Genomic DNA, 20,398 nt, shown 5'->3' with positions numbered 1-20,398 from the left:
TGTATGTATGCAGTAACTACTATTGGGGTACTTAAAAACAAAATGTTTCGCGATAGTGGTCCTTTAAATGTTCCAGAACTGTGTTTACGAAGACCTATTAATGTCTTACAAGTGTACATTTAGTCACAGAAATGGGATAATCCAACAACCTGTTATTTTATGTCATTGTTTTAATAAGATTATCTGAAAAGTACAGAAAACATCTCCTATGGTACGCTCTGGCACCAAACTATAAATCCCACGGGTTCAGGTGTAGAGCCATATCATTTATTGGCTAACTTCAGAACCCGTTGCACACCTGCAAAAAAAGCAACGTCTTTAAGTTGTTTTATTTCCACAGCTGTCAACAGATGACAAGAAGCCGGGGAAGAGGACTAGAAACCAATCTGTGGTTGCTAGTCACATGATCACTGTGGTTAACCAAGCCTATTGAACTGCACCTGGCTTGTAAAACCCTTTGGCACTTTATTTGGCCTGAGGAAGTGGGCAGAAACTAACAAAACGCGTTGCCTGTGCTTATTCAAAAATTAATTTATATTTACATATATGAATTTGTTGTTATTGAGGTAAGCCAGCGCCCCTTTTTCTCTTTTAGTTGTTTTTAACTCACTTTATACACTCCTGGGCGCTTCTTACCTTTGTATTCCCAGTAAAAACATTTCAAGCTTTAAGTCAATGGCTCCAAACGTTGGGATCTACATCTTATGAGGTTTGTGCGAGGACAGGAAAATTGAGACTCTTCGGATAGTCATGGTGAGGTTATCACTACTCCAGAGTGTTCACCCATTAAGCCCCACCTACAACTTTCAAAGATAATACTGTATTTAAATTCTCGTCATTTTTCTGACACAAAAATTCTGCCTTTACAATGTCTACATCTATCACTGGCAATAATTGAATTAAAGTCCCTTTCTGATTACAAGATTTGCTTTTATGAGCATGGGGGAGGATCCTTGTTGGCATTACCCTTTTAGGTGCAAAAACAGTTTTAGACATATTACCCACACTCTGAACATGACAAATGAGGTTCAGTTCATTTCCCATACTCTGAGTATGTGGTGTGTATTTCCTGGAGTCTATTGAGGCATCACTTCTGAAGGAAAGCCTTCCCACTCTGAGCACTGCAAAGACTGCTCACCGCTATGGGTTTTCTGGTGGGTGAGAAAGTTTGCTTTATAAGTGAAACATTTCCCACACTCTGCACATGAAAAAGGCCGCACGCCGGTGTGAATTTTCTGGTGCCTGTGGAGATCACCTCTTTGGATAAAACCTTTCCCACATTCTGAGCAAGAAAATGGACGCTCGCCTGTGTGCCTTCGCTGGTGTATAAGGAGATCTCCTTTCAGTATGAAGCCTTTCCCACAGTCTGGACATAAAAAAGGGCGGTCATTGTTGTGTTTTTTCTGATGTGTAAGAAGGGTTGTTTTATACATGAAGCTCTTCCCACACTTTGAACAGGAGAAAGGACGTTCACCCGTGTGGCTCCTTTGATGAATAAGGAGGTCTCCCTGCTGAATGAACGTCTTTCCACAGTCTGGGCAAGAAAAAGGACGCTCACCAGTGTGCCTTCTCTGGTGTATAGAGAGGTGTTCCCTACGGAGGAAGCATTTCCCACACTCAGGACATGAGAAAGGACGCTCACCTGTGTGACTTCTCTGATGCTTGAAGAGGTCTCCCTTTTGAATGAAACCCCTTCCACACTCTGAACATGAAAAAGGGCGCTCACCAGTGTGGGTTCTCTGGTGTATGAGAAGAGCGCCTTTCTGAATATAACCTTTCCCACACTCTGAACACGAAAAAGGACGCTCACCAGTGTGAACTTTGTGGTGCATCATGAGGTCGTATTTACGAATGAAACATTTCCCGCACTCTGAGCAGGGAAATGGTCGGCCATTAATGTGCTTCTTCACGTGTTTGCCAAGGTCCTTCTTCCGAATGAAGCCTTTTCCACACTCTGGACAGGTGAAGGGGCGCTCGCCCGTATGGACTCTCTGGTGGGCAATGAGCTTCGCTTTCTGAGAAAAGCATCTCCCACACTCAGGACAAGGATATGGACGCTCCCCTGTGTGCACCCTCTGATGTACCATGAGAAGGGACTGTTTTCTAAAACTCTTGTTGCATTCGGAACATGGAAACATTTTATCACCACCATGGTTCACAGTTGGTGAATTACTGGAAGAAGATTCCTCAGGCTTAGAAGGCTCTGCTAGGCTATCAATGCTGTGGAAGCTTGGATAGCGCACTGGGGATTCCTCAACGTTAGATAGATTTATTGCTCCATTCACAGAGTAAATTCTGTTGTACATATTTTGAGCCAGTGGGCTTCCTCCTGAAGAATACCATGTGAGGTCATTATCTTCTGCATTATAATCTGGTAATAGCATAATATGTTCCTCCACTAAATTCCTGACATAGCGACCATCTATTGGAAAAAATAACAATTTATTTTGTCTTGATTTTATTTTCTGTGAAGCAACACAAAGCAAAATTAGCATACGATTCCAACATTTTATACATTGTTCCTTCTGTGATACTCAACTAAACTGCTGCTTATCTCTACAAGTATCTACACTGGCTCCTCCCACCACTGCTCCTCAACTGCTGCTCCTCTCTTCAAGTATCTATACTGGCTCCTCCCAAAATTACTCCTCTCTGCAAGTATCTACACTGGCTCCTCCCACCACTGCTCCTCATCTGCTGCTCCTCTCTTCAAGTATCTATTCTGGCTCCTCCCAAAATTACTCCTCTCTGCAAGTATCTACACTGGCTCCTCCCACCACTGCTCCTCATCTGCTGCTCCTCTCTTCAAGTATCTACACTGACTCCTCCCAAAATTACTCCTCTCTACAAGTATCTACACTGGCTTCTCCCACCACTGCTCCTCATCTGATGCTCCTCTCTACAAATATCTACACTGTCTTCTCCCACCACTGCTCCTCATCTGCTGCTCCTCTCTTCAAGTATCTACACTGGCTCCTACCAAAATGATTCCTCACTACAAGTATCTACACTAGCTCCTCCTACCACTGCTCCTCTCTACAAGTATCAAAACTAGTCCCCCCACTAAGGCTCCTTATCTACTCCTCTCTACATGCATCTACACTGGCTCCTCCCACCACGGTTCCTGATCTGCTACTTCTCTCTACAAGTATCTACACTCGCTCTTCTCACAACTGTTCCACTTTACAAGTATCTACACTAGCTCCTCCCACCACAGCTCCTCATCTGCAGCTCCTCTCTTCAAGTATCTACACTGGCTCTTCCCATCACTGCTCCTCATTTGCTTCTCCTCTCTACAAGTATCTAAACTTGTCCTTCCCAAAACTGCTCCGTTCTAAAAGTATCTGTAATGGATTGCGGAGACACCGCCGCACGGTCTGGCAGCGGGACGGCTGTATCCGCGTTCAGACTGGCGGTTTCCGCACAGCAGCATGCGTCTGGTGTGTCTGAGCCTAGTAGTGCACACAGATGGAGAGCTACGCGCGCTAGGAGGCAGGACCTTTATGCCAATAGGAGAGGGATCAGCTGATCACTCAGGATGATCAGCTGATCCCAGCGTAGTAGGTGATTGGCTAAGTGGGGCTGGGCGGCGCTGAGGAGCGCTGCTCTATATATACTTCTTGCCTGTCAATTGCTGGTTGTCTGCCGTTGCGAATACTTACGTGTGAGCACTCAGACCAGTCAGATCCCACAGTGTGTTAGAACCAGGAGGACCTGGGAATTCACACTTAGCCAGAATACGTTTGTGTTATATGTTAGACCAGTTCCAGGGTGTTGTGACCACGGACCTCACACCCAAGCTTAGGGATACTGTGTCATTGCTGTGTTATACTTTAGACCAGTTCCAGGGTGTTGTGACCACGGACCTCACACCCAAGCTTAGGGATACTGTGTCATTGCTGTGTTATACTTTAGACCAGTTCCAGGGTGTCGTGATCAAGGACCTCACACCCAGGCTTAGGGACTCTGTGTCATTACTGTGATATGTTCTAGACTAGTTCCCGGGTGTCGAGATCAAGGAGCTCACACCCCAGTCTAGGACTCTGTTATATTTATATGTTATGACTATTTGCTTTGTCGACCTTTCTCTTGCTTTCTGATTCGGTACCTCTGCATATCTGTCTACCTGTTGCCAGACCCTGCCTGTAACCGGTTACCGAATCGGTCTTCTGTCTCTGTACCACATCTGCTCGTGTGTTGCCGACCTGGCCTGCCCGACTATCCTAGCTGTCACTCTCCCTGAGTGCTCAGCCTATCAGTATTAGCAGTGACACCATTCCATCAGATGTCAGCTGCAACCAGGACTCCCGCTCCTCAGAGAGTCCGGCCTGTTAGCAGCCAGTGGTCCCATCCTCTGACTGCAGTTCAGTTCACCATCTAATACTGTTATCTCTGGTTACCAGGTCCTCACTATCAAGAGATAGTTTCTGTACTGCCCAGGGCCACCTGCCCCTCAGGTGGCTCTTGGCCAAGTCTCTTATATCTCCAGCTCCTCGGGAGATAGCCTCCAGTTCATCAAACACATTAACTCATTGGGTGTCCAGAGGATAGTCATACTTGTATTATTGGTGATTCTGCAGATCATCCATAATCGAGTATACATCTGTATTGTTGATGATTCTGCAGATCATCAACAATCAGATTCTCTGTGTGTGCTGACACCGATCGTTACAGTATCTACACTAGCTCCTCCCACCACAGTTTCTCATCTGCAGCTCCTCTCTTCAGGTATCTACACTGGTCCCTCCCATTACTGCTCCTCTTCAAGTATCTACACTGGCTTCTCCCACAACTGCTCCTCATTACAAGTATCTACACTAGCTCCTCCTACCACAGCTCCTCATCTGAAGCTCCTCTCTTCAAGTATCTACACTGGTTCCTCCCATCAGTGTGCCTCATCTGCTTCTCCTCTCTACAAGGGTCTACACTGGTCCCTCCCACCACTGCTCCTCATCTGCTTCTCCTCTCTACAACTATCTACAAGGGCTTCTCCCATCACTGCTCCTCATCTGTTGCCGCAGGCTACCATGTTATTTTCACAGCTCCCACCCCACTTAGATTTCTAAATAAAAATGTACACATATCTGCCCCCACTTTATGATCTAGAGTCTTGTATGGTGAACTAGTAAGCTTCTTTAGTCTGTGACACTGAATTGATCAGTCAAAGAGATGGGCCTTCAATATGGTGTACAGTATCTCCTCCCCATTTGTTGGTACTATGATGTTATACTGAGAAATGATAAGCAAGCAAAAAGTCCAGGTTAGCACACCGTTAGAAGATGCAGGTTTCTTCAATTTATTGCTCCATTAGCACATGAATATGACAATTGTTTCGGGGCCACAGCGGGTCCCCTTCTTCAGATAGTGCAAACAAACGTTTGTTTGCACTATCTGAAGAAGGGGACCCGCTGTGGCCCCGAAACAATTGTCATATTCATGTGCTAATGGAGCAATAAATTGAAGAAACCTGCATCTTCTAACGGTGTGCTAACCTGGACTTTTTGCTTGCTTATGATATTGTCGGATGTTTGGGCTCAGCATCCACAGGTTGCAGCACCCGGATCTAGGGTATGGTGTGCCACCTCTACAACACAATTGCATTACTTATACTGAGAAATGGAGATGGGCCTTTCATATGGTGTACAGTATCTCCTCCTCATTTGTTGGTGCTATGATGTTATACTGAGGAATGGAGATGGACCTTTCATATGGTGTACAGTATCTCCTCCTCATTTGTTGGCACTATGATGTTATACTGAGGAATGGAGATGGGCCTTTCATATGGTGTACAGTATCTCCTCCTCATTTGTCGGTACTATGATGTTATACTGAGGAATGGAGATGGACCTTTTATATAGTGTACAGTATCTCCTCCTCATTTGTTGGTACTATGATGTTATACTGAGGAATGGAGATGGACCTTTTATATAGTGTACAGTATCTCCTCCTCATTTGTTGGTACTATGAAGTTATACTGAGGAATGGAGATGGACCTTTCATATGGTGTACAGTATCTCCTCCTCATTTGTTGGCACTATGATGTTATACTGAGGAATGGAGATGGGCCTTTCATATGGTGTACAGTATCTCCTCCTCATTTGTCGGTACTATGATGTTATACTGAGGAATGGAGATGGACCTTTTATATAGTGTACAGTATCTCCTCCTCATTTGTTGGTACTATGATGTTATACTGAGGAATGGAGATGGACCTTTTATATAGTGTACAGTATCTCCTCCTCATTTGTTGGTACTATGAAGTTATACTGAGGAATGGAGATGGACCTTTCATATGGTGTACAGTATCTCCTCCTCATTTGTTGGTACTATGAAGTTATACTGAGGAATGGAGATGGGCCTTTCATATGGTGTACAGTATCTCCTCCTCATTTGTCGGTACTATGATGTTATACTGAGGAATGGAGATGGACCTTTTATATAGTGTACAGTATCTCCTCCTCATTTGTTGGTACTATGATGTTATACTGAGGAATGGAGATCGACCTTTTATATAGTGTACAGTATCTCCTCCTCATTTGTTGGTACTATGAAGTTATACTGAGGAATGGAGATGGACCTTTCATATGGTGTACAGTATCTCCTCCTCATTTGTCGGTACTATGATGTTATACTGAGGAATGGAGATGGACCTTTCATATGGTGTACAGTATCTCCTCCTCATTAGTTGGTGCTATGATGTTATACTGAGGAATAGAAATGGGCCTTTCATATGGTGTACAGTATCTCCTCCTCATTTGTTGGTGCTATGATGTTATAGTGAGGAATGGAGATGGGCCTTTCATATGGTGTACAGTATCTCCTCCTCATTTGTCAGTACTATGATGTTATACTGAGGAATAGACGTAGACCTTTCATATGGTGTACAGTATCTCCTCCTCATTTGTTGGTACTGTGATGTTACACTGAGGAATGGTGATGGACCTTTCATATGGTGTACAGTATCTCCTCCTCATTTGCTGGTACTATGATGTTATACTGAGGAATGGAGATCGACCTTTTATATAGTGTACAGTATCTCCTCCTCATTTGTTGGTACTATGAAGTTATACTGAGGAATGGAGATGGACCTTTCATATGGTGTACAGTATCTCCTCCTCATTTGTCGGTACTATGATGTTATACTGAGGAATGGAGATGGACCTTTCATATGGTGTACAGTATCTCCTCCTCATTAGTTGGTGCTATGATGTTATACTGAGGAATAGAAATGGGCCTTTCATATGGTGTACAGTATCTCCTCCTCATTTGTTGGTGCTATGATGTTATAGTGAGGAATGGAGATGGGCCTTTCATATGGTGTACAGTATCTCCTCCTCATTTGTCAGTACTATGATGTTATACTGAGGAATAGACGTAGACCTTTCATATGGTGTACAGTATCTCCTCCTCATTTGTTGGTACTGTGATGTTACACTGAGGAATGGTGATGGACCTTTCATATGGTGTACAGTATCTCCTCCTCATTTGTTGGTACTATGATGTTATAGTGAGGAATGGAGATGGGCCTTTCATATGGTGTAGAGTATCTCCTCCTCATTTGTTGGTGCTATGATGTTATACTGAGGAATGGAGATGGACCTTTCATATGATGTACAGTATCTCCTCCTCCTTTGTTGGTACTATGATGTTATACTGAGGAATGGAGATTGGCCTTTCATATGGTGTACAGTATCTCCTCCTCATTTTTTGGTACTATGATGTTATACTGAGGAATGGAGATGGACCTTTCATATGGTGTACAGTATCTCCTCCTCATTTGTTGGTACTATGATGTTATAGTGAGGAATGGAGATGGGCCTTTCATATGGTGTACATTATCTCCTCCTCATTTGTTGGGAACTAATTGAAACCCAAGTAAGATATTAATCTTTCACTTTCAATTTACAGCTATATAAAGTTACTTTGTGTGGAACTCCTAATACAGCTTGGCCATTTATAATCCAGTGTACTTTGATCCAATAAGTAAAGGTCTGAAGACTCTCCAGCACAGACATTAAGCGTAGAGCTGTTAAATGCATAGAAGTAACATAAACTGGTAGAACAGTTTTGCATTAATTAATGTTCTGTATTTACCTGTGCTGATATCTAGAGAGCATTGCTCTTCTTTTGAGGTCCTCATCACTTTGGTCTCCTCTGTAGAATTCTGATTATCTCTCACATAGGACTTTTTTGATTCCTTCTTAATAGCCCTCATTATTACACCCTCCTCCATAGACTGCTGCTCACTCCTCACATACGTCTCTTCTTCTTCCTCTTTAAATGTCCCCATTGTTCTTACATGCACCCCAGGCTGCTGAAAATCCTTCACATATATTTCATCTTCTTCTTCCTCTTCCTTTACTTCAACTTTCAAATACATTTGTTTTTCGTACTAAAAACACACAAACAGAAAATATCCTGAAATTGTAAGTACTGTGATACCCAGTCTACATACACTAACACAGTTTCATGCCATATGAAGTCATTTTAGCATTTTAGGCTCTGACTTTTAGCTACCTGATAATGGCTTTTGCTGTTGTGTTGTCTCTTTTTACCAAGCTGGGAATAAAGAGCACCTTTCCATTTCTCTGGTGGGTTTCTGGTACTAGATCCACCTGTAGGAAACACACACACAGTGACTGAATACATTGGGCTTGATTCACAAAGCGGTGCTAACCTACTTAGCACGTGTAAAGTCTTTAGACGTGCTAACCAGGGTGCTAAGTAGGTTAGCACCGGATTTCTCAATCAGAACACGCGCAAAGTTTTGTGCGCAAAGTCCTATGCACGCGCTAAGTCCCATAGGCTTTAATGGGCACTTCGCGCGGAGCGCCCTGCGCTCTGTGCAGTGCGCGCGTAAAACTTTACGCGCATAAAGTTTTGCGCGCGAAAAGCTCGTTTAGACGTGCTAAGGGGGTTTTCACAGGCGTGCTAACAGTTAGCACCGCTTTGTGAATCAAGCACACTGTGATTATCAGATGATGGGGGATCTAGGTGGATCCTCCGTACTGCTCTCTTCTTTACAAGAAATGAAAGTCTCCTCTTACCCGGTGATGTGAGCGGCGGCTGATTCTCCATTATAATGTCCCTCGTATCCTCTACATACACGCAGTCCTGTATTGAAAAAAGACATACTATCAAAGGGATATCATCCAGACATGGGGTCAAACTTTTATTTTCTATAGCCTGGTACACGCATCCAATTGTTATTGGCCAATCGCTGGCCAGGTTTACCACCTCCATGTAGCAGAAGAGTGAATACATTTTGATTACTATGTAGGTAAGCTCTCATACTATATAGAATTGGTAAATTTAGCCAATAAAAACTGGATGTGTGTACCAAGATTAACTTGGCAGCAGATAGACATAATTCATGGTTTAATTGCCTTGTGAGATTTTTTTTTAAGTCAATAATTTTTATTGAACAATGAACAAAACCTTGACAAACAGAGCACCATCATTGGTGGGGCAGCGCGGTGGCGTAGTGGATAGTATTCTTGCCTTACAGCGCTGTGTCCTTGGTTTGAATCCCAGCCAGGGCACTATCAGCACAGAGTTTGTATATTCTCCCTGTGTCTGTGTGGGTTTCCTCTGGGCACTCCAGTTTCCTTCCACATCCCCAAAACATACAGATAAGTTAATTGGCTTCCCCATGATAGTGACTCTAGACTATGATGGACATACTGTTTGACTATGGTAGGGATTATATTGTGTGCCCCTTTGAGGGACAGTTACACTATATACTCTGTACAGTGCTGCGGAAGATGTCAGCACTGTATAAATACTAAGGCCTCAATTCACGGAACATTATCAAACGTTTATCAAACACTTTATCAAACGTTTGATAATTTACCTCATGGGTAAAATCTCATTTTGAATTCACTAAGGTGTTATATATTTGTTGAACGTTTTATCGGTAAAACATTCGATAAATATAGAACACCTTAGTGACTTTAAAATAAGATTTTACCCATGAGGTAAATTATCAAACGTTTGATAAAGTGTTTGATAAACGTTTGATAATGCTCCGTGAATTGAGGCCTAAATAATAATAATAATTGCTTGGAAACATGCAGAGGTAAGTGGCTATATAAAGCCCAATGGAAGATACGGCACAAAAACTAGGTTAACTCTTCTCTCAAAAATGCTGGCCTTGGAACATAAAAAATAACAAGGAAATGGTCCCATACCCCGGAGAAATGGCTGGGCCTCTAATAAAGTCACACAGCATGTAAATCAAGAGGCAACAATAAGTTCAGTTGTATCAGGCATACCAAGCAATCAGCATAAGTAATAAATGACTTGAGTATTATGAGGACAGGCAAAAAGAGAGAAAAAGAAAAGAAGGAGGAGAAGGTATGAGAGATAGTAAAGAGCAACATAACAAGCCGGCAGCTACCTACATATCAGTCAGGTCCAACACAGCAGCTTCGCACAGCTATTTGTTGGTGTTTGCTGGTATTACCAAATTCCCATCTGTCCCCAGAGGGACCCCGTTCAGAGCTGAGTGCCAGTGGCATGGAGAGACTAGGAGTAGGTCTTAGAATGGGGCCTTACATGGTACCGAGCAGCTCCTTCAGATTCACAGATGTACCACAGTGACCAGGTGCTTTGATGACTGAGGAGTCTGCTATGGGATTCCAGAATAAGAGATTCCATATTTTCAATGTTATTCAATTCCACCAGCTAGTCAGCGATGGAGGGTCAGTCAGGAGACTTCAAGAATTTGGGAATCATTATCCCATGAGAGAATGGCATGGGAGACTAGAAACAAGTCTACTGTACCGCATTTAGTGGTATGCAGCGCACGCCATAGGTCCACCAGCTTCAGGTCAAAGAGTAGTTTCTTCAACTTCTTAAAGGCCCTAAAGGAAATGTAGGAGTGTCCTTTAGGGTCCTTTTACACTTAATGTATTGGTATATGTTAGTGTGCTTTGGTGTGCGTTAGTATGCGTTAGTATGTGTTTTTTCCATAGCACTGCATTGTGAAAAAGCTTTCAGTTAAAACGCCTATAGTGGGAATTGAGCCATAGGAAAACATGGACATTGCTTTGAAAATCAGTTTTCTTTCAGTTATAACTGAGAGCAACTGTTGTGTAAAAGAGGCCTTAGAGTTATCAAGACAGGGTTCTAAGGTAAAATTGATGTCTCCTCCCACCATAGTATAACCCTCTCGAAAGCGGTCTAGCTGAAGGAGGGATCTCTGTAAAGCTGAAATCTGATCAGTGTTCGGTATGTAAATTCACCAACGTAATTACTACCTCAGAGTTCCCACCACCAGGAAGACAAGTGCCCCTGGACATCTGAACGTCTGAAACCTCAGCATTAGCGATGCAAAGCAAAGGCCACTCCCCTAGATTTGGATTTATCAAAACTGCTAAAAAAAATTTAGTACAATATTTGTTGTGATAGAGGTCACGGGCCTTGGAGGACTGAAAGTGAGTCTCCTGCAACAGAAAAATCTTGGCCCTACTGAAGTGCTACCTGAAGAGAACATGAGATTGCTTCCTGGGTTCATTAAAGACATTAACATTTCAAAAGCAAATTTTGGTTGCCATCTCACATGTAAACTGTTAGGGCTGGTGCACACCAAGAGCGCTTCTGAGCACTATTAAAACCGCTAGTGCTTTAAAAAGTGGATGGCTAATGTATTGGAATGGGATGGAGCACACCAGAGCAATGAACTTTTTTCCCAAACGCAAACACGGGTCCTGCAGCATTTCTGCTGATTTCTGAGGTGATTCAGACTCAATGTTAAGTATAAGAAAGTGGAAAATCGCTCTGAAAAGCACTGGATGAGAGCGATTTTCCAAGCGTTTTTGTTACAGAAGCTGTTTAGTTACAGTTCTACTGTAACAAAAAATAAAAAAAACACTACACTAAAACGCTCCAAAAATCGCTAGGCATGCTTAGAAAATCGCTAGGCACATGCCTAGAATCGCCTAGAAAAAGCACTTCAAAAAGCGCTAAGCGTTTGCGATTACGCTAGAGTTTTCTGGTGTGCACTGGCCCATAGAGAGTGGACAGATAATTGGAAAGACCTAGAGCACTGATACCCATCTAGTGAACACCGCTGGCTGGAAGGGAAGGGTAAAAAAGAAAGCAAGAAAAGGAAAAAGTGCACATAGAAAAAAAAAACCTTTAACGATTTATGAGAGGCCCAAGAAAAGCGAGTATCTCCAGCATAATGTTTGGCATTAGCAAACATTCTAAAAGAGGGACAGTTGGGAGCTGAGGAGAAGGCCTCTTTTTGCACCCTCCACAGATCTTGTGGGCCTTGGAAGGAGTAAGAGAATCCATCTTTGCATATAAGCGGACGAAAGGGGAAACCCCAGGAGTATTGGGCTCCCTAGTTCCCATAAGCCTCTAGGAGTGGCTTAGTAGCTCTACAAAGAAATAGAGTGTAGCTGGAGAAGTTAAGGTAAAACTAAAGACACTCCATCAAATTCGAAAGAGGATTGGCATCTCTCAGCCACCATTATATCTTTTTTGTGGCATAAGAGTGAAGGTAACTGTAGGTCATGCTGGACCTGACATGATCTTGTAATTAATGGCTCTGCAAGTCACCTTAGGACTCCAAGAACAACAAGGAACCTTTAACTATAAAATACTTAAATCAAAGATATTAGCCCCCTTCTATCAGAAGGCGTTCTTATTTGAATTACATTTCATGAAAATGTTGATATCATTTCATCGGTGGACCGGCAATTTGGGTACTTATACTCTCCTGCCTTATCTGACTCTGGTCCATTCTCCATCTTATCAAGTGAAACTGCGCTCAGTGTCCTATTCCCACCGCTCACTCCAGGCTGCACGCTATAAATGAGAGTATGTTCCCACAGTAAATCCAATCGCAATAGCAGCGCAACAGAGTTCAGCCTTGTCAGATCCAAACCTTAAATATAAGCAAAGAGAAGAGGGGTTCCCTCATAGCGAGTACTGCCCAATTACAACACCCATGTGCTCAAAAAAAAGGGTTTCTGGGGAGATTAGACTGTTACCAATAGGAAAGGGAGATGACACGTTCCCCCCCCCCCCCCCCTCCCATTTTCCCCTGCTTAGTATCTTGGCATACAGCGTATCATATCCCATAAGTCAGCATCTGCCTGGGCTTCCCCACTTGTGCTTTCTGTTTGCTGTATAACCGCACATACTGTATATGAAAATAAACGTAGAAGATCATTCTTTCAAGGTTCGAGTTCGGATTCGATTGTTTGTGTATGGATTGGATTCGCATTGGAGGCTTGATGGACCTCCTACTGTGATCTGTGACTCCCCGAGATATATGAAATAAGATTGGAGGCCTGTGGACAACTCTTTGTGCATATGTGGAGGAGAACTTAATTGCCTTCTTTTATGATTGCAGTTTGGAGCTCATCACTTTCATGTAATATGAGAGCTCACCTAATCCCCCTGTTCAAAGCATCCTTCTCACAATGTGATTAAGTGTCATTACCAACTAAAAGGACATCAGAAGACCGGATATTACCTTCAAAACGAGCATGGCAAACCTTTAACATTGCTAAACGCATATCTACCAAAAATGCTGACACTGCTCACCTTTCCTGTCAGCAGCTCTATCATCTTGTGGATGACCTCTATAATCTTCTTATCATTGTTCTTCATAGGGGCCTTTATCATGGTGGACTCACGGGGATGGCTGCTGGATGATAATAGCTCACCAGAAGTCTTTTTCACCACGTTACAATCCTGCCATACAGAACCAAATATCATCATGTAACCCTCCCAGAATCCTACTCACCTCCCTAGTCAGGTGTATGTTTTATTAATAGAGATGATTGCTGTCATGTGACCGGCCAGAATCCTCCTCACCTCTCCGGTCAAGTGTATGGTTTATTAATAGAGATAAGTGTAATGTCATCTGACCTCCCAGAATCCTTCTCACCTCTCCAGTAAGGAGTGTTTTATTTATAATGATAAGAGTGATGTCATGTGACCTCCCAGAATCCTCCTCACCTCTCCAGTAAGGAGTGTTTTATTTATAATGATAAGTGATGTCATGTGACCTCCAAGAATACTCCTTACCTCTCCATTCAGGTGTGTGTTTTATTTATAATGATAAGAGTGATGTCATGTGACCTCCCAGAATCCTCCTTACCTCTCCAGTCAGGTGTGTGTTTTATTTATAATGATAAGAGTGATGTCATGTGACCTCCCAGAATCCTCCTTACCTCTCCAGTCAGGTGTGTGTTTTATGAATAGGGATAAGTGATGTCATGTGACCTCCCAGAATCCTCCTCACCTCTCCAGTCAAGTTCCCAGAAGATATCAACACAACAATCTGCAATCAATGGCACGCTTAATTTTGCATAATCTCCACTGTAGACCGACAATTGTTTTGGGGTCTGGGCAGGGTCCCCCTTTATCATGGCATCTGGATGACAGTGGAGATTATGCACAACAAAGCGTGCCATTGATTGCAGATTGGTGTGCTGATATCTTCTGGGAACTCAATTGTTTTAGTGATATGGCCTATGCCACTGTTTCAAGCATCCAACTTCAAATGCAGTGCCCGCTCAGAACTTTCCTATTCGCCACCTCCCCAGTTGTATGTTTTATTAATACAGATAAAGTGGTGTCATGTGACCTCCCAGAATCCTCCTCACCTCTCCAGTCAGGTGTGTGTTATTAATAGAGATAAGAGTGGTGCCATGTGACCTCCCAGAATCCTCCTCACGTCTCCAGTCAGGTGTGTGTTATTAATAGAGATAAGAGTGATGTCATGTGACCTCCCAGAATCCTCCTCACCTCTCCGGTCAGCAGGTAGATGATCTCCATGGTGAGGTCTAATATTCGCTCGGTCATGTGACTCCTGTCCTCATCCATCCTCAGGTCTAATCAAAAACTGCACATATTTGCATAAAAAAATATTATTAAAATGATTAGCATCCCATTGACCATCTCTAGCCTAAAATGGGGGACATTGGTTTCATTTTGGCAACTTTACCAAATCAAAGCTTGCTTCACATCAATCACAAAACAAAATGTAAGTAGTACTATACAAATGGTGTGTGTCCTGGCTGCATAGTTACTCCTATAATGGGAAATAATACAATAATAGTCATTCTATAACTGTTTTTATAATGGACCTGAACTCTTGCACAGGACAGAAGGAAATCATAGAGAGATACACCCTGTATGTTTTTAGAGAGTTTAGTCTGTCTAATTCCCCCTCATCTGTGACTAAGCACTAGTTGTAATTTGATCCCTCCGCTGTGTCAGCTGACTGCCATGGCAGAGAGGCTAATTGATAAACACAGGATGTTAAAGTGTACCCTATATGCCAGTATTTATACTTACCTGGGGCTTCCTCCAGCCCCATGAGGTCCGTGGGCTCTCCCAGCGTCCTCTCTGGTTAGCAATTCCAACCAGTATTCTGGACAGTCACAGCCAGTTGTGCCCCTTCAACACATGCGTTGCGCGGCCCCATGTGCACCCCTGCCGTGCTCCCGTACCCAGTAGTATTATGCACCTCTGCAGTACTACTGCACAGGCGCAGGATGCTCCTTGCTGCGAGAGCGTGACAGGGGGTGCACACATGACCGAGCAACGCATGTGCAGGAGAGTGCGGCTGCCCAGAATACCAAAGGGGATTGCTACTGAACGGAGCCACCGAAGAGGACACAGAGAGAGCCCACTGACCTCATGGGGCTGGAGGAAGCCCCAGGTAAGTATAAATACTGGCATATAGCCCCTCAAAGGTTCCCTTTAACAATATGTATGCTTCCTTGAAAGCAGGGAGTAGACACATTGCAGGTTTATTGCAGGATTTGTGTCAGCTGTAACAAAGAAATAGTTATTATGCTGTTGTGGATCTTTTAGAGCAGAGGAAGTTCTGAGTTCAGTTCCACTTTAAATAAGGACCCAAAATGGAAATTGCCAAGGAGCGTGACCACACTGAATACCCTCCCCCTCTCTCTATATATAATTATTGTGTTTGTATGTGACTATGGTGAGGACATTAGAGTGTAAGCTCCTCTGGTGCAGAGATGGATGGAAATGGATCAGTGATCTCTGTATAGTGCTGTAGAATATCAGAGCTATATAAATGAATAATACTAATAATGTGTGACTGTGGTGAGGAAATTAGAGTGTAAGCTCCTCTGGTGCAGAGGCTGATGGGAATGGATCAGTGATCTCTGTACAGTGCTGTGGAATACTGTATGTCAGAGCTATATAAATGCATATTAATATCAGTGTGTGACTGTGGAGAGAACATTAGAGTGTAAGCTCCTCTGGTGCAGAGACTGGTGGGAATGGATCAGCAGTGATCTCTGTACAGTGCTGTGGAATATGTCAGAGCTATATAAATGTATATTAATATCAGTGTGTGACTGTAGTGAGAACATTAGAGTGTAAGCTCCTCTGGTGCAGAGACTGATGGGAATGGATCAGTGATCTCATAAAATAATAATACCTCTCTACCTGTGGCAGGCAGTATGCAAATTTATACAAATAAATTCCATATAATTACCCCCTCTGCTGCTGCTTTCAGTCCCAGCAATGTAGCTCACTACTTCGCCCTGGTCTGTAATATTCCATCACTTCCTGTCTATGCGTTCCACTCAGCATGGACAATGTCGCCATCTTGTGGATATTTTACAGAAGGCAGGCTAAGTTCTATTCTCGCTCCAAAGGTTCACACGTCACCCACCTTGTGGGCCTAAGACAGACCCTCGTGCCGGTGCACTTCTCCTGCAGGTACACCACTCCTGCTCCACTGAAGTACAAATTCAAAAACGGAGACTGCACACAAAAGGCTTCAGCAACAAGCTGTATTAGTGAGGCATGTAGAGGCACATACACAACATGCTTGGGGCGGAGCCCTTCCTCACACCTGAGGCCTTTTGTGTGCAGTATCCGTTTTTGAATTTAAGTTCTATTCTACCTGTGGATGTCATCTAGTGAAATGTCTCTGTTATGTGTTATAATGCCAGCAGCCCTGGGCCGCCCATGAGGCTGGGTGAGGCGGGTTCCTCAGGCGGCAGAAGTGTGTGTGGGGGGAGGGGGGCGGCATTGCAGGAAGTGACGAGCGCTGGAATGCTGCGCTGGAACGTCTAGGAAGTGAGTCATGGCTTCCCCGCCCACTACCTGATAATTGTACAGTCTGCTAATAGCTGGAGGGGAAGTGCAGACCGTGGGGATCCAGGTAAGTGGGGGTCCGACCCCCCTCCCCACCGCTGAGCCCGCTGCCCCCCTTCCTGGCTGCTACCCCCTCCAGGCTACCTATACTGGGGGCAATTATACTTCCTATGGGGGGAGGGGGGGCAGCATCTTTACAAGTTTGCCTCAGGCGGCAAAAAGTGTAGAACTGGCCCTGAATGCCGGGCTTAGATTCTGTTCATACCTCTTATTTCTCAATTATAACTTTATATTACAGTATTTATCAGACAGCTAAAAACAGTAATGCAAGTACATTGTATTTTGCATATCATCTTGAGGTTTTTTTGTTATTAAATAAAAAAAATCCTAGTTTAATATCCTGGGATTCCACAAGTGACAGGAGGTGATTTTTCTGAATGGCAGCATGTACTGTATATGGTGAACAACAGGGCAGGGCCGGATTTATCGCAAGGCACTGTAGGCACGTGCCTAGAGGCGCCGGATGATGGAAAGGGGGCTCACTCCCCTCCCCGAGTGCCTCCCTCCTTCCCTATGCAGAGTCCTGATGGGAGTGTAAATGAGAGGTTACTCACCCTGCTCTCAGCATTCCTCCCTTCAGTCAGTGGCACCTCTAACTACATAATAGTGAGGTTGCTTTAGCTACCTAATACTAAGGGGCACCTCTAGCTATTTAATACTGAGGTTACTTCTTGCTACCTAATGCTAAGGGGCACCTGTAGCTACTTATGACAGGCAAGGGAAGTAAGGGAGAACTGACAGCTGGGACAGCCAGCACACTCTCGGTGCGGAGGTCTGTAGGTTCATGGATGGCGAGGTCCTAGGTGCCAGGACATCTGTGCCTGCAGGCTCCTGTGAGGTAGATCCGGGCCTGATAAAGGGGATAGTATCGAGCCCTGGGGCACACCAGATTTTAGTGGTACAGGCTGGTCCGGAAAGGCCCCAGGGCTACCTTCTGTGTTCTGCCAGTCAGGAAGGAGAACCATTGGAGGACTAAACCAGCAATGCCATGGTACTCTTTCAGCCTGTTGAGCAAGATTTCATGATCGACTGCATCAAAAGCTGCTGAGATAAAGCAGTATCTGGATGGAGCACTCACCTCTGTCTCTGGTCATGTGCAGATCTTGGCGGATCTGGACAAGGACTGTTTTGCAGGTGTGGGGCTTTTTGAAGCCAAATTGCAGAAAGTCAAGGATGTTGTTGCTTGAAAGCCTGGCTTCAAGTTGGAGATAACTTTTCCCAGAAACGGGAACAATATAACTTTGTAAATTATTTAGTTGAGGTTTTCCCATTGTAAAATCTTTCCTTTAAAGGATACGTCCAAGGAATTTAGAAAAAATGAGATCTACTTACCTGGGGCTTCTTCTAGCTCCTGGCAGCCGATCTGTCCCTCGCTGCAGCTCCGGTGTCCCGGGATCCCCTCCGTTGGACATGAGGACCTCTCCAACTTGGGATCTTCTGTGGCTGTGTGAGCTCCCAGCCCCACCGCTTGCGAATGAGCTCACATGGTCAGGAGTGCTCTGCGCAGGCGAGGTACTTCTGCATCTGCACAGAACACTTCAGGCCACGTGAGTGCGATCGGCTGTCAGGGGCCGGAGGAGGCCCCAGATAAGTAGATCTTGTTTTTTAAATTCCCTGGACATATCCTTTAAGTTGCGTACACACCTAACAAGTGATGTCTCCAATCTGAGATCGAGACCCAATCCCCTTGGGTGACCTTGCTGGGCTGGCCTGTACAGATGTGTGTCAGTTGTTTAACTGACTAAGCATTCTGTTGCTATGCAGGAAGGCGGATGGACAACACCCCGTGCATGACGTTACGTGGTGGGTGGGAGAGCAGCATTTTTAAAGAAGTTGACCACCATTCAGCCAAGTTGATCTGCCAGATGAATCACTTGGCGATCATCTGTCGCTGGTCGGGGGCATCTATACACACGCCTGACTATCAGCTGAGGCAGTCGTTATCAGCCACCTCGACCAACTTTAGTCAAGCGTGTGTACAAGATTTTTACCCGATTTACTTTCTGCATTTACCTCAGGTGGTGACATATTTACTGCTGGCAGGTGCATCACTGCTGATTGTTTGTTTACCCTGTGTTCCAAAGTCAGCACAAACCTTTAACCACTTCCGTACCAGCAGTATCTGGACCCTTAAAGAGGATCTGTAACCTCAAAAAATCCCCTGGGGGGTTCTCACCTCAGGTGGGGGAAGCCTCCGGATCCTAATGAGGCTTCCCATGCCGTCCTCCATCCGTCAGGGGTCTCGCTGCAGCCCTCCGTGCAGCCGTGACGTAATATTTACCTTCCTGGCTCCTGCGCAGGCGCTCTGACGGCTGTCGGCTCCGAACTACACGGAAATACCCGATCGCCGTCGGGTCTGCTCTACTGCGCAGGCGCAAGTTTCCGGCGCCTGCGCAGTAGAGCGGACCCGACTGAGATCGGGTATTTCCGTGTAGTTCGGAGAGGAAAGCAGCCACAGCGCCCCCGCTGGAGCCAGAAAAGGTAAATATTGAAATTACAGTCGGGCCTGTCGCCGGCTGTTCAGAGGGCTGCAGCGAGACCCCCGTGGGACAGAGGACGGCGTGGGAAGCCTCATTAGGATCCGGAGGCTTCCCCCACCCGAGGCGAGTACCCCCCAGGGGATCTTTTTCATGTTACAGAGTCTCTTTAAGGACCAGAGACTGCTGGTGCTGCAAAACAGGGCATACTGACATATCACTGCACAGACCTGCCACTTTGCCAGTCACGCCACTCTCCCATTGCTGCATGCCCCTTGCTCTGCCGTCGCCATGATGGCAAAACTCCGTGAGCTAGTCAGAAGCCGATTTCATTGGTTCTTGACCCTGTCATCAATGTGTAAGCCAATGGGATTGATTCCCAGTGATCACCGGGTCAGGAGCCAAAGAAATCAGCTCCTGACCGGCTAACAGAGCAAGTGAACTGCAGCGGAGGCAGAACGGCGATGTTGAAATCTACGTCCTGTCAGAAATAAGCGGCCACAAACAGGATGTAGATTTCAACTAGCGTGGTCTGGAAATGGTTAAAGAACAGAGCATGCTCAGTACAGACATCAGGATGGGTAAACGGCCCAAAACTGGATGTGTGTGAGTGACTGAGAAGGGCAGTACAGACACCAGTGTATGAGCACCATAGGAACTATACAAACTGTCCGACTCATAAAAAGAAACCCAATGTGTCTTTATTATGAAACAACACATAATGAAACAACAACTAAGGTATGTAAAATAAAATGAGT

General features: G+C 44.6%; 2 protein-coding genes across 2 annotated transcripts in view; both read right to left on the bottom strand.

Annotated features, from left to right (window-relative positions):
• Positions 1-20,398, bottom strand: part of LOC137537065 (uncharacterized) — a 338,736-nt gene continuing 318,338 nt past the window's right edge. The window contains exons 47-48 of the mRNA XM_068259210.1: positions 8,508-8,513; positions 1-1,759 (exon numbers count right to left, since the gene is read on the bottom strand). Of these exons, the coding sequence (XP_068115311.1) occupies positions 1,077-1,759; positions 8,508-8,513 (689 nt within the window). The 3' untranslated portion in view covers positions 1-1,076. The remainder of the gene's footprint in view (positions 1,760-8,507; positions 8,514-20,398) is intronic.
• Positions 10,819-16,566, bottom strand: LOC137535245 (oocyte zinc finger protein XlCOF29-like). The gene is made up of 4 exons (XM_068257059.1): positions 16,496-16,566; positions 14,770-14,866; positions 13,561-13,710; positions 10,819-10,865 (listed from the first exon to the last, which is right to left on the bottom strand). The coding sequence occupies exons 2-4, from the start codon at positions 14,845-14,847 to the stop codon at positions 10,857-10,859; spliced, it is 237 nt and encodes a 78-aa protein (XP_068113160.1). The 5' UTR covers positions 14,848-14,866; positions 16,496-16,566; the 3' UTR covers positions 10,819-10,856.

This window comes from Hyperolius riggenbachi, chromosome 10 (genome assembly GCF_040937935.1).
Source record: "Hyperolius riggenbachi isolate aHypRig1 chromosome 10, aHypRig1.pri, whole genome shotgun sequence".
Taxonomy (NCBI): domain Eukaryota; kingdom Metazoa; phylum Chordata; class Amphibia; order Anura; family Hyperoliidae; genus Hyperolius; species Hyperolius riggenbachi.
This window is presented reverse-complemented; position numbering and strand designations above follow the sequence as displayed.